The sequence below is a fragment of the Orcinus orca genome, chromosome 3 (assembly GCF_937001465.1).
Source record: "Orcinus orca chromosome 3, mOrcOrc1.1, whole genome shotgun sequence".
NCBI classification, from domain to species: Eukaryota; Metazoa; Chordata; class Mammalia; order Artiodactyla; family Delphinidae; genus Orcinus; species Orcinus orca.
Window position 1 is genome coordinate 106,965,061 of NC_064561.1, and position 13,782 is coordinate 106,978,842.

Consider the following 13,782-nt stretch of genomic DNA (forward strand, 5'->3'; position numbering starts at 1 on the left):
ATCTTGCTTGACTCACCTCACCCTAGTCCCAGCCCTACCTCTAGGCCAGCTTCTTGTTTATCTGTCAGCCCACCCAGTTGACCCAGGCTTCTAGATCAGCCCACGTAACAAACACAGTACAGACTTCAGTGAGGAAGGAGCAGGACAGGTAGATCACCAAACAGACTTCCTTCAAAGTGATAGGGCTTCTACAGGTAGAAAATGAGGCTGTGAAGACCAGACAGTGAAGAGTCATGGTGAAACGATGAAACGAATCCTCACAGAAGTCCCTGGCTACCCTCTCCTTGCCGCTCTGCCATAATGCAAGGATTTCCAATGGAATCAATGTGAGGCACACAAGGATTTCCTGGGGTTGAGCCCAGGACTCATACAGCTTCAGGAAGATCTGAAGATAGTGAACTTGGTCATATGAGGGGAAATAAAGAGGTGGGACAGGAAGAATGTGGAAATATTTCAATATACTTTATATGACGATGGTGAGAGTCATTATCTCCAGAGAGGAGAGCAAGAACTAGATCAGGACATAAGGTAAGAAGGCAGACAGAAGGTTATCTTTCCTGGGGGATTTTAGGAACAAGAGCAACAATGAAGAAGAGGCAGTTGTATTACTGCAGAGGGAAAAACTGCTTGGTGGTAGAATAGGAATTTGGGGAATGAGGAGGATGATTCTCTTCTTGCAGGCAGAAACAGTTCAGGTCTCTGTGGGGAAGTTTTTGAGAGATGTAGGTTGCCAAGGCACATGGGAAAGATTTCTGGTTCTGTTCACAGAATTGTGGGTTCTGAAGTCTTAAGAGAACTGCTGAGTGGCATGAAAGAAATTTATCTGGATGGGGGGCTTAGTGCACAGATAAGAATAAGAGCTGAGAGGACATTGGGAGAAAAATATATTACTAAGGCAACAGTCGTCAGAGGATGGAATTAAGAGCTCTGTTGGCAATAGGTTGTTTCTCAGACTGGGCCACAAGGATGCAAGGACGATGCCAAGAGGGCTATTGGAAGCCACAGAATAAACTCAGTATATCTTTCTGGGTTGTCAGCTTTACATGAAGATTGCAGGGTGGGGAAAGGAGTGGAGTCGTGTTTATTTTCTTCTTTTAAAAAAATGCGCAAACAATAGAATACAAAATTTAAGTGGAGTCTTAAGATAAAACATAAGACAATATGTCTTATTTGTAAATATTGTCCCTCCTGTAACACGGTAGAGACTATTCCATATCAGAACCAAAAGCGCATTCCTATTCATTTTTATGGCTGCAAAGCATTCACTGAGTAGGCTTAAGGGTACGGTAAGAAGGGCAGCACAAATTTATCTTCCTCAGTTACTGGGGTTACTTTTTTTTTTTTTTTTTTTTTGCGGTACACGGGCCTCTCACTGCTGCGGCCTCTCCCGTTGCAGAACACTGGCTCCGGACGCGCAGGCTCAGCGGCCATGGCTCACGGGCCCAGCCGCTCCGCGGCACGTGGGATCCTCCCGGACCGGGGCACGATCCCGTGTACCCTGCATCGGCAGGCAGACTCTCAACCACTGCGCCACCAGGGAAGCCCCAGTGGGGTTACTTTGATAAGAAGCATAGTGGTGAGATCCAGATTAGGCAAGATTTCGTTATGGAACAAACCACTCTCACTTTTCCAAATTAGCATAAGAGGGGTGGATTACCCAGACACTGGACCTAGGACCCTGGGCAGACGGTGGGGTCAGTGTTTGGGGCAGGAGGCATAGCTCAGCTGGTGTCCATGTCATATTTTAATTAATGGAAACACATGGTTTTGCTTTTACTAAGGTCTCTGTGGGTTCTTGGGGTGCTTACTGTGCAGTAGTACATACACAAAATCCCAAACTCTATCCCAAACTAAAAAGAAGAAAAGCATTACATTCTAATGGCAGTTTTAGACGTGAGAATAGTGCTATTTTTTCTGATGATCTTATCACTTTAAATTTTACCACATGGGCTTCCCTGGTGGCGCAGTGGTTGAGAATCCACCTGCCGATGCAGGGGACACGGGTTCGTGCCCCGGTCCGGGAAGATCCCACATGCCGTGGAGCAGCTGGGTCCGTGACCCATGGCTGCTGAGCCTGTGCGTCCGGAGCCTGTGCTCCGCAACGGGAGAGGCCACAACAGTGAGAGGCCCGCGTACCACAAAAAAAAAAAAAAAAAAATTTACCTCATAATTTTAAGATAACTGGAATCTCAGAGTGACTTTGTGTCTCCTGATTTTCACAGTGAAAGCGTTTTCCAGAGCAAGCAGACGTAAAGACAGTAGAAGTCCACTTGTTTTGAATGGGCATAAGACATCTGTCTAAATGTTAAGTTTCCATAACCAGCTTCATGACCAGGAAGTTCCTTAATTGTATTGTTATTTTCTAACAATTATGTAGTTGTGGTTTGTACTACTAATCCATAGTAGTTGTTTCTCTGGTCAAAAAAGAAAAAAAAATGCAGGTAACTTCAATGGAAGACTGCGAATCCTAATACGATTAGGAAAATAAAATCTTCAGTATGTTGAATACACATTAGCTTGCCCTGGGTATCATGCAGGGAAAGGATGATGCTGATAGAAAGGCTTAATGCTGTGCTCAGCCCTAGCCATTGAATGTGAAAACTATGGGTGAGTTTTAATGTCAGTTCAACCTTATTGTCCATATTTTAAGGCATTTTCTTGACTGAATTTATAAACTTAGGGGGTTTTTACAATTTCTGTAGTTTGTCCATTATATGTTTGTCCAATATATTTAAATTGTTTTCCTTAATACGTAATATTGTCGCATGATTTAAAAGGTGCAAAGAATGTCAGAGAAAGGTCTCCCTCCTTTTTTCTCCCCAGAGGCAACTCATGTTACCAGATTCTTTTGTATCTTGCCAGAACTCTTCTAGGCGTTTATAAGCAAATATTTATAGGCATCTCCTATTCTTTTTAATCAAATAGTAGCACACAGTGTACATGTTGGACACTTTGCTTTTAACTTAACAACACCTCATAGAGACTCTTTATATTAGAACTAGAGAGCCTTCTCATGCTTTGTGATTGCAGCATATCTGGTAGGATGAATGTGTCGTAGGGAGGAAGAATCATTTTCCTTCTGCCCTTCTGAGTTCTTAGCTGAGGCCCCTGTAATAAAAGACAGATGAAGAAGAGAAAAACAGAAGTACACTTCATGTTTATGTGAGAGGTACCCAGGGAAAAATGAGTACCTCCACAGGTTGGCTTAGAATTCAGGATTGAATACCATCTTAATAGGGAAAGGGGAGAGGGGATATAGGCCTCTCAGGCCTTAAATAATCTTTAAGAAAGATGAATGGGCCCTCAGAAGAATAGATGGGAGCTATGATACTTTGTGACAAAGTTTGTCTGGGTGTGGAATGGACTTTAGTTTCTACTTCTGTGATAAGAGTCAGTCTTCCCTGGTTGATGCAACTTCTGGGGAGGGGATTTATGACAATTGTGTTCCTTTTGGAGGATCTATCTTTAGGCAGATAAGGGGAGTTCAGAGAAAGCCTCTTTGCAGTTTTTAAAGTATTTACAGCTCAAAATAATCAATATACCCAAGTGGCGTATTTGGGGGTGCCCTATGCTGCTACACGTTAGGATGATATTTTATTTAACCATTCCTTTAAAAATGAACATTTAAAATATTCCCAGTCTTGGGCAATTTTAAAAAGTGATGCAATGAATAGCCTTGCCGGTACATTATTATAAGATGTGCTGGTATATTTACATAATTTCTTCGGTGTATATTTGTTAGAGCATATGTATTTTTAATGTTGAAAGGTATTTGTCAATTATTTAATAATTTGTGCCAAATAGCAAGGTAGGGAAGGAAAAATGCTCCGAAAGCCTAGGACTGTGGTATTTGAAAAGTCTCAAAGTGTTCTGACAGTACTGTATATTCTATTTCCCAAATATAGTTGGGGATCAGAGTTATGCCCTGTTCAGCAATCACTGAGGCACTTTCCTTCCCATTTCTGCTTTGAGACTAATGACAGGTATTTGGGTTTTATAGGAGCTTATGACCATTTTCCAACTATTGCACTGGAATGGAAGCCTAAAAGCCCTTCGTGAAACAAAGTGTTCCCGACAGGTGAGATTTTCCAGTAAAAACAGGTTTGCATTGTATGGACTGAGCAGATGGCTTGTCATCTTCCAGGATATGTATCAGTCCAGTTGCATCAGGGACTGACCAAAAATGCACACTCAGAAGAATGTTGGCTGGGCATAGGCCTGATTTAGATACCTGTACTGAATGCCAGAATGAAGGGATCATTAAGACAGACTTAGTTTCTAAGTCAAATACTGAATCTACTCTATGCACCTGTCCTGCCTGCTGAATGTGTGCCCTCTCCCACTCTTCAAGGCAGAAAGAAATGTGAGTCTGCACTGCTTCTGAACCTTCTCACTGAGAACAGGTAGAGTTGGTTGTGTAGCAGGAGGATTTTTCTCATCCCCACCAAGTGTCCTTAAGGGACAACAGAAATGATTGTAAAGGTGGACAACCTGGTATTTCAGTTGCTCCTGTTTTTTGGTTTGGAAGTTTCTTCTTTATTTTTCAGAGACAGGGTCTCACTATTTCTTTGCTACCTATAAAAAGCACCCTTCTCCCTTTTTTTAGTAGCAAAGACAACCCCCTCTCCCATGCACTTAACGGTTCTCACCTACTGTCCCTCAAGATTTATTCTTCCTTTACCCCATTAGACTTCGAAGATGGTAGTTTGTTTTGAGAGTTTGCTAACAGGAATTTGTATGAGAAACAGAGCCTTTACTAGTCAGCAATATGAGGGTGGATGTAGGAGTTTTCCATGCACTGCAGCCCCAGGAGTTTTTAGTTGTTCTTTGCTTAGAAAGCCTGGCTTTCAAAATGTCAAAGATGGAAAAGAAATGAGTAGCTGACAATGGCTTTGGCTGTTTTTTTCTTTTCCTTTGATTTAATAAAAAGCCTTTGAAATATGCCGGGTTAGTTATAAACACTTTTCCATGATTGTTTTTAATTTGTTAAGGTCATAAATAAATACCATATGTTCTTGAAAATAAAAGTAAACAATGCATCCACTCCACAAGATCTTCTTAAAGTGCATCCATCAAACTTATACATGATGTTACAATGTATTGGCAAATTTTAAACATGAGAATTGACAGATAGTGACAAATTTTTAATTATTTGGAGACAGTGAGAGACAACGTACATGAAGGTACCATTATGATATCAATGATGATAATACCTATATTCCATAATACATTTTTAAAGTTCTTCCCATAGTCTCTGTGAGCCATTCAGTCTGTCATCTTCCTTATGCTAACAACATAGCAGTTAGGAAGTTGATTCTCCTGGTGTCTAAGTCTTGTCCTGATTCAAAGCTCCCTGCTTTCTGCAATGGGTGTGACCAAACCCAGTTCTGTCCGAATCCTTCCGTATAATTGTTTCCCTTTTTATCTTGCCAAAGGAGATAATGCTGAGCAGAAGAGTTCGGTGAATGAGATAATGTTCATACCAATTGTTATAGGAATGCATTTTCAAAGGAAGGCATATTTTCTAGCAAGGTCAGAGCTCTGTTCTGCGAACATTATTGGGTCATTCCTGGTGGTAGTGTTTTGATTCAACCTGGAGTGCCCCTACTTTGTGTACCAGCTTAGCCCTCTATTTCCTTTAAGAGGTATGTCCTGAGATTTGGCTTCAGTTTGTGAACATCAGAGAGGTTTGGTTATTGGTAGAACCCCTGGGGGTGTGTTGGGAGTAATGGAGGCACAGGAAAGGAGGCGTCAGAAGGCCATGAGCCCAGGTACCTTTGTTGCTCTTTACTGACACTCTGGACTTTGTTTCTTGGCTCCCAGGAAGTCATCTCCTACTATTCCCAGTATTCCCTAGATGAAAAGATGCGCAGCCACATGGCCCTGGACTGGATCATGAAGGAGCGGGAGTCACCAGGAATTCTCTCCCAAGAGCTACGAATGGCCCTGAGGGAGTTGGAGGAAGCCAGGAAAGCAGGACAAGAACTACGTTTTTACAAAGAAAAGAAAGAAATCCTGAGTTTAGCCCTGACTCAGATCTACAGTGATCCTGACACTTCCTCACCCAGTGATGATCAGTTGAGCCTCACGGCCCTTTGCAGCTATCACTAACAAGGCCAGGTCCCAGCTGCCCCCAAGGCAGGCAGAGGCCGGACTGTAACATTAGGAAGCTCATAGAAGGAGGTCATCAGAGGCTTTAGCAGCTATAGATGCTGCCTGAAGACTGTACTAATTCTCCCCACCCATTCCATTCATAGAATCTCAGAGTAGGAGGACCCTTATAGGACCCAACATGTCACTCAATACAATTTTCCCATCACACTCTCGATAGTTCCACCTCAGACTGAAAGGATGGAGACAGGATTGCTTGAAAAATATTTTCCAGGCCTGGCTTTAACCTGAAGCCTTGTTGACATGTGCCTTGCTAGATTATATATGTGGTTTAAAAGAATGGGTCAATGTAGCATCCCCGAAAAGAACACCAGCCAGGACTGGGGAAAATAGCATGATAGCAATTAAAAAATACTTGGGATTAAATAAACAATATGGATTCTTTTAAAAAAATATACAGGGGTCAGAGTTTCTTCCTAAGCTTTGTAAGCTACAAGATCACTTACACTCTACTGGGTGTAATCCAAAACTTCAGTGAGGATTTTATCTGGACATCCCACTATCAAAGATTTTGAACTGGTAATAGTATGAAAATACTATATAAATGTAATGTGGCTTAAAATGTCATAGTAATAAATTTTTTTTTCAATCCACTCTTCCATATGGGGATAAATATCACCCAGGATAGTACCCTCACTTGTATTCCTCAAGAAGAATTAATATCCAATTTTTATGAGACCTGCAATCAGTCATATTCATTTTCAATCTGCAAATAGCTTAATTGATTCATTTTTATTTCTGCCACTTCTGTCATATATCTATAATGGAGAAAGTTACTGTCATTTCAAAGGTTAAAACATTTTGAAAAATCATTAGCATTTAACAATGCTTATATTCACATTTGATTTGTTTCTCATGCATTAGAGCAAAGGAATTATTAGCTGTCTTTGTTATTGTTCAAGAACTTAAGCCACCAGTAGCTCAAACATAGTGTCATTTTTCAGTTTAAATTACTGGAATCTTCTTTAAAGAAGGGATAAAACATTGCCATCTCTTTTTCAAAATGGCTCGGATCAATCAACAGATTAGAAACCAAAAGCAAATACAAACCAATTTTTAGATGGTTCCTGGTCACTCAGATTTAAGAATGGCAGCAGTGTCAATTTTAAACACTTACAAGTATTTCCCTATTTTTAACATGGAAAGGATTATCTTGCATTTACTTCAATAATTCAAATTTAAGAAAACGGTTTTCTCAATTTTAAATAAGGTTTCTTTTTCTTCTTGTTTAGGCAAATGCACATTAAATTTCATGAAAGCTAAAACCATTATAATTACACTAAAGTTTACAAAAATGTGAGTTTAGCTTCATATCTAAATATCTACAGTGCTAATTGTCACTCCTTGAATCCCCATAAAACTGTATACTGAGTACTATATACTGAGCATATATTTTGGAATTAACCTTGTTAATAAAAAATTAACTTCATACATCATATTTTTCACATCAGGGGAAAATTTAGCTATATATCTGCCCTCCTCAAATGTCTTGAAAAAGTAATGCTATATAATATTAGATAAATTGTATTTAAAATATTGTTTTAACAGAAAAATCACATTTCTCCCCATAATGAGGCTAAACGTCACCTAGAAGAAATTTCTGAATAGGAATTAGAATTAATATTTATAATTTGAATAAATTTTAAAATTAAATTACTTCCTATTTAAAGTAATTTTTTCATAAAGTCATTACTCGTTATCATTTCAGAAAAGCCACAACTTCCCGTGTTGGGTGTGATTAAAGGTAGGTACATCTGTACTGCATTTGCAGCCTTTAACAATGACCAACTCAAGCTGACACCATCTAATTACATGCAGGAACAGGAATTAGCTGGGAAAATATTAAATGTATTCTCTGCCCTGCAATTAGAAAACTGTACCCATTCTGTACACTGAAAGCAGAGGTTCTGTCTTGGCCACTATCAGTTTTCCTGGCTGGTCAAAACTGCCTACTCTTCCTGCAATGGTAGGGAAGTTTCAGCAAAAGAAGCAAAAGTCAGAATCTTTGCCACTGCTGCTCCCTTTGATGCTCATTTATCACAAATCAGTTTCAGCTAAGACCTAATGGCTGTCAGTACATCACATAAATGTCTATAATCCTGGCCCTGAGAAGAGCAGGGTTGAAGAGCAAAGCAGGTTATTATTATTTTTCAATTTCTATGTCTTGTTCTCAATAGCACACTGTGTTGGAGGGGCCTAGAGTGGAGGATTCTCTATTTAAATATATGGAGCTATGTGTCTTAACCTTTTGTGGTTATAAACCCTTTGAGAATCTGATAGAAGCTATGGGCCTTCTCCTAGGAAAATAGAACGAAGCATATACACACAAAATTACACAAACTGCTTCAGAGCGTATGTGGACCTCCCCAAAATCCATACATTGCTCTGTCCAAGGACCCCCAGTTTAGAACTCTTAAGTTTGAGCACATACTTACAGTTTCTTAAGCTTTTCAGCAGGGATCCAACTAACTCAGACATCGTCCCATTAACCTATCTCTAAGATAAATGTCATCATCCTGAAATACAGAATTGCACTGTATTTTGACAAGAGATAGTTTAATTCTCACAAAACCCCAATACACCAGATTGTTATGAAAAAAAACAGCTTGAAGCAAACTAGTCACTAAATTTGTGTGAACATGTTAGAGTATTACAGATTTAATAAAGTCATTGTTCCTATCATGATCAGAATTTGGCTGTCTATTTGTTCAAAAGATATAGTCCATTGATATGTTTGCTGTTAAATTCATTCACCTATTTCTAGAAAATGAAAAGAATCAAGCCATAGATAGTCCTGAAATGCTGTACCTACATCAACGATGAATCTGGTCAGCTAGGTCTCAGGACAAAGAGAAAATATAAAGGTTTAACACCTTTCGGTTTCTTTAGGGAAAGCTTTTGAAGTCAGGAGTATTGTTGTAGTTGACTTTATCTCTGAAATGCTTCAGAGTTCTCCGTTATATCATGCCATGCCTTTCTTTCTTTCCAAAGGACAAAAGAAGCCAGACTAAGAATATTTTTATTATCCTTGACTATGTTTACAGGTAAACACTATTCAAGACATTATCTATTATATATTGTTGGTGTTTTGTTTTTTTTACCTTGCAGAAATGCAAATATCAATCTTTCTTCTATGGTGTCCACCATGTTAAAGAGCGAATATTGAGATTGTTTTTAGCCAGGGTTCCAGAAAAATGAAAATTATTTTCCCTACTACAGTGGTTTTCTTTGGCTGCCCATTAGAAATATCCAAAGAGCTTTAAAAGATCCTAACTGGGGCTTCCCTGGTGGCACAGTGGTTGAGGGTCCGTCTGCCGATGCAGGGGACGCGAGTTCGTGCCCCGGTCCAGGAAGATCCCACATGCCACGGAGCGGCTGGGCCCGTGAGCCATGGCCGCTGAGCCTGTGCATCCGGAGCCTGTGCTCCGCAATGGGAGAGGCCACAACAGTGAGAGGCCCGCGTACCGCAAAAAAAAAAAAAGATCCCAACTGTCCAGACTGCATCCAGACCAATGAAATCAGACTTTCTGGAAGTGGGACCCAGGCATCAGTATTTTTTAAAGCTCCCCAGGTAGTTCGAATGTACAACAAGGTTGAGAACCACTGCTCTACCCAGGAAGTTCTGGCTCAGAGGTCTATGGCCTAACTAGTGGGAGCTGTTACTTAACTTGGCATTGGCTCCAAATTCAAAATGTTGAGCTCTTCTGATTTAGGTAGGAGCAAAACCTTTTGCTTGAGCAAGAGGCTTTCCTGGAGCCCAGAACTAAAGCAGAGCAAGCATGCATGTGCATGCACAAACACACACACCTTAGCAGGAGAGCCAGATTCTGCTCCAGGGTCCAGTCTTGCTTTCACAAATATGATATACAAACTAACTGCCCCAGAATCATCCTTTAAAAGTACACGTTCCTGGGCCACACCCAGACCTGCTGGCCAAATTCCAGGAGAGAGTCTGGATTATTTACCACTCCACCAGGTGTTTCTGATCACACTTAAATTTGAGTTCTTTTGGCCTAGAGCTACCTAGCACATTCTTTAGTAGGCAGCACAGCCCTGGCCTTCTGATATAACTAGCCTCTTGGCAGAGAGAGCACAGAAAGGAATAAAGGGGAGAGGGAAAGGTTGCCTCTTTACCCCTCCTGGAAGCTAGAGAAAAGCAGAAGGGGCAGCTCCCACTCTTTTTATCACTTTGGCTCCAACATTTGGAATTACTTTTAATCTCTTTACTAGAAACCGTGAAAATCTCTATTAGCCCATGGTTAAAGTCACTTCTTTAAACCTGACTAAACCCTGGTAGCACTTTCTTCGTTGGAGCAAAGTAGGTTGTGGGAAAGGGAAGCAGAAGCTTCTTCCTGCGAGCTGATGATTCTCTAGTGATTGTTGGTTTTCAGGTGAAAGTCCCAAATTGCTATCTATTTTTAGGCAGTTCCCAATTTTAGCAGCAATTATGTGTCACAAGTCCATTTGTAAGTCAGTTAGTTGTTCAATCCTGAGGATGCATTCTTCTATAGGAGCAAGGTCATAAATGGCCAGTTTCCTAGACTAGCTTGTATAAACAATAGGGTACCTTAAATATTGATTTATATGGGACCTAATATGCTCTAGGTTGTGGGCAGGGGAGAATAGAATAAGGGGCAGCTGTGGGTCTAGGGCATATTATTGTGGACCTACCTCCTGGGGGCATATTCCTTAGTCTCAAACTGGTTCTCCAAATAGTCCCCTTATTTTCTCTTAGCCCCCCACCCCAAGATTTAGCTTGATAATACCCCACCCCCTGCCATCACTTGTTGCTTCTTCTGATCATGGTTTCTTCTACTTGCTGACTTACTGAAGAAGTGCTTTTCTCCTGCCTTTCCTACAAACACTTTGAAAATTTCTAAGAATTGGTATCACTAGAAACAGGAACATTGGATGACCTAAACATGGCAGCTACTAAGCCACTTTGCAGGTCCTGTGGGGAAAGACACAAGCACATGAACCAGGACTGCATTATTGTACTCATCCAGGCCCCTAAAGTTTCCTGCTTCTTTGGTGTTCTCATTTGGCTCCACAGGCATTGCCCCATCCTGATCATGGATGTCCCATAGCTAGCCAGTGATTCTGGGTAATCTGGCTCAAAACTACAAACTGGACTGATCAGTCTGTCCCCCTCAGGAATGTGAGCTAAGAAACATGGAAGGAATTTGGCAGTTCAAGTTGGGAGCTGAAGTTGGAAGGGTCATGTTCATGAGCACTGTGCAGGCTGAAGTGATGAGGAAGTAGGAATGATGAGTCAGCAGAGGAAGCTGGTCAGTAGAAAGAGGAGAGGTGGTTGGTGTGGAGAGCAGATGCAAGGAGAGGCAGAAACACAAGTCAAAGGTGAGAGCATGAGGTCCACGAGGAAACCATGAGAGCTGCTGGCCCAAGCACCCTTCAGTAAATTCACTTACTCTTTACCTGAGTGGATCACATGCTTTGCAACCAAAGAAATCTCACTTTACTAATTTCAGAGCAAAATTGCTCTAGATTATCCTGGACTTTTCATACTAAGAATAGACCAAGAAAGCTGACATGAGGAAAAACCTATTCAAGCAATAGAAACGCTGCTAAGAAAACTAGACTTAGGACTGGTGACAGTTAAACTTTTCCCCACTCACTGCTCCTTCCACTCCAATGTAAGCTCTCAAACCAGTCAGGAGTCCTTCCCAAATCTGAAATAAACTTATGTATTATGTGCTAACCATCATGTTGTTCCTCCCCCTACATAGAAATTCCTGTGTTCTCATGTTCCACAGGAGATATATAGACACAGAGGGACATAGAATTCTATTTTTATGAAGATAGAATTCATAACCTCAAATAATTGTTGTCTTCTTTAAAAATTAGTCACCTTGGGAACCTAATAACATGCTCTGACAATGCTCAAGAACGCTGTTTTTCCCAAAGACATTTCTGTCACGAACTTCTCCTTGGGAATGGAGTCTTTTGTCAGAGAAAAAAGAGTCAGTCTCTTTTGTCAGCAAAAAGCACCTTGCCATCCTGAACTGACTAGTTTATTTCAGTATGTTGACTATTAGGCCTAATACTTAGCAGGTACTCAATGAATGTTTCTTGAGTAGAAATTTGTCATCAGTGTCTTGGTGCCTTCCTTACTCCTTGCTTGAGGAGTTAATTCATTCATCAGACCTGGCTCTGTTCTAGCAGATTAGTCAGGAATCACTAATTAGTCAGGATTAGTAAGGCAGAAACTCAAATCAAACCTACTAGGCAAAAGGGAAGTTTATTGGCTCAAAAAGGGGAGTTTATTTACATAAACAAGCCCCAGGACACTTTTCGCTCCAAGTACATCTGGATCCAGGAGCACAAACCAGGACTTGATCTCTCTCACTATATAGATGTGTACATATGTGCACATCCATGTGTATCGTTGCTCATTTCTCACATCTCCTTTCTTTTGTGTTGGCTCCATTTATAAGCAGGCTCTCTCCCCACAGAGCAGCAAGATGGTGGCCAGCAGTTTCAGTCTTACATCGTAGCAGAATGAGAAGTTCTCTTCCCAGCAGTGTAAATCCAAATTCCAGAGCCGAGTGCCACAGTGTTAAGAGTTGACTCAATCACCCGAGTCACATGTCTGCCCCCTGGAACTACTGGTGAAGCCATCCCACCTAAATGACTTGGACCTAGTAGGGGAGCAGTAGTCATCTCAGGTAAATATGGGTTCAGTTACCAATATAGGGAAAATGTGGCCATTTCCCAAGGCATTTTTTTTAAAGATTTTTTATCATTATTTTTTTATTTTTTAACATCTTTATTGGAGTATAATTGCTTTACAATGGTGTGTTAGTTTCTGCTTTATAACAAAGTGAATCAGTTATACATATACACATGTTCCCATATCTCTTCCCTCTTGCATCTCCCTCCCTCCCACCCTCCCTATCCCACCCCTCTAGGTGGTCACAAAGCACCGAGCTGATCTCCCTGTGCTATGCGGCTGCTTCCCACTAGCTATCTAGTCTATGTTTGGTAGTGTATATATGTCCATACCACTCTCTCACTTTGTCACAGCCTACCCCAAGGCATTTTTGAAACTATTTCTCCTCAAGAGCCTTCAGAGACCGAGTGAACAATAGAAGAAACACAGTCTCTCCAACCATTAGTTGGGGAAAAGGATTCTGGGTAGACCAAAAACAACAGATGTTCACTATGAATACATTGTACCATTTCCAAAAATAAAATTCACCCTCAAAGGACAAATTTTGTCACCATTAAGGATGTTCAAAAGAACATTTTCCCCTGGAGGGGAAATCCAAAAGTGTTTCCAGACCAATCACGTCGCTGGAATAAGCATACAGGTTCTCTGAGGACTGCCCTGAAGGGGACGGCACTCATTTATATGTAAGAGTTCTGTTGTGTGGAGAGGCCTAATCACTGGCATTACTCTGCAGCCACATTTCATATACCTTCAGTGCTGATGAATTGCTGCTATGCAAGAGAATCAGGAAATTTCCTCTGGTCTATTTCTGGTGGGCCCTGGCTTTCATTACCAGTGGCTGCTATTGCTTTTAATAGAAAAGAAAACAGTGGGTCCCAACAATTAAAAACAATTGTGGCAAAACTGGATAGTGCAATGAC

The 13,782-nt window shown here is 40.9% G+C and overlaps 1 protein-coding gene across 5 annotated transcripts in view; it reads left to right on the top strand.

Moving 5' to 3' along the window:
- The window catches only part of LIX1 (limb and CNS expressed 1), a 999,195-nt gene extending 992,631 nt beyond the window's left edge, over positions 1-6,564 (top strand). For all 5 annotated transcript variants that reach the window (XM_049707524.1, XM_033400672.2, XM_033400685.2 and 2 more), the window contains 2 exons: positions 4,001-4,078; positions 5,824-6,564. In XM_049707524.1, coding sequence (XP_049563481.1) covers positions 4,001-4,078; positions 5,824-6,111 — 366 coding nt within the window. In that variant the 3' untranslated portion in view covers positions 6,112-6,564. The remainder of the gene's footprint in view (positions 1-4,000; positions 4,079-5,823) is intronic.
- The last annotated feature ends 7,218 nt before the right edge of the window (positions 6,565-13,782 follow it).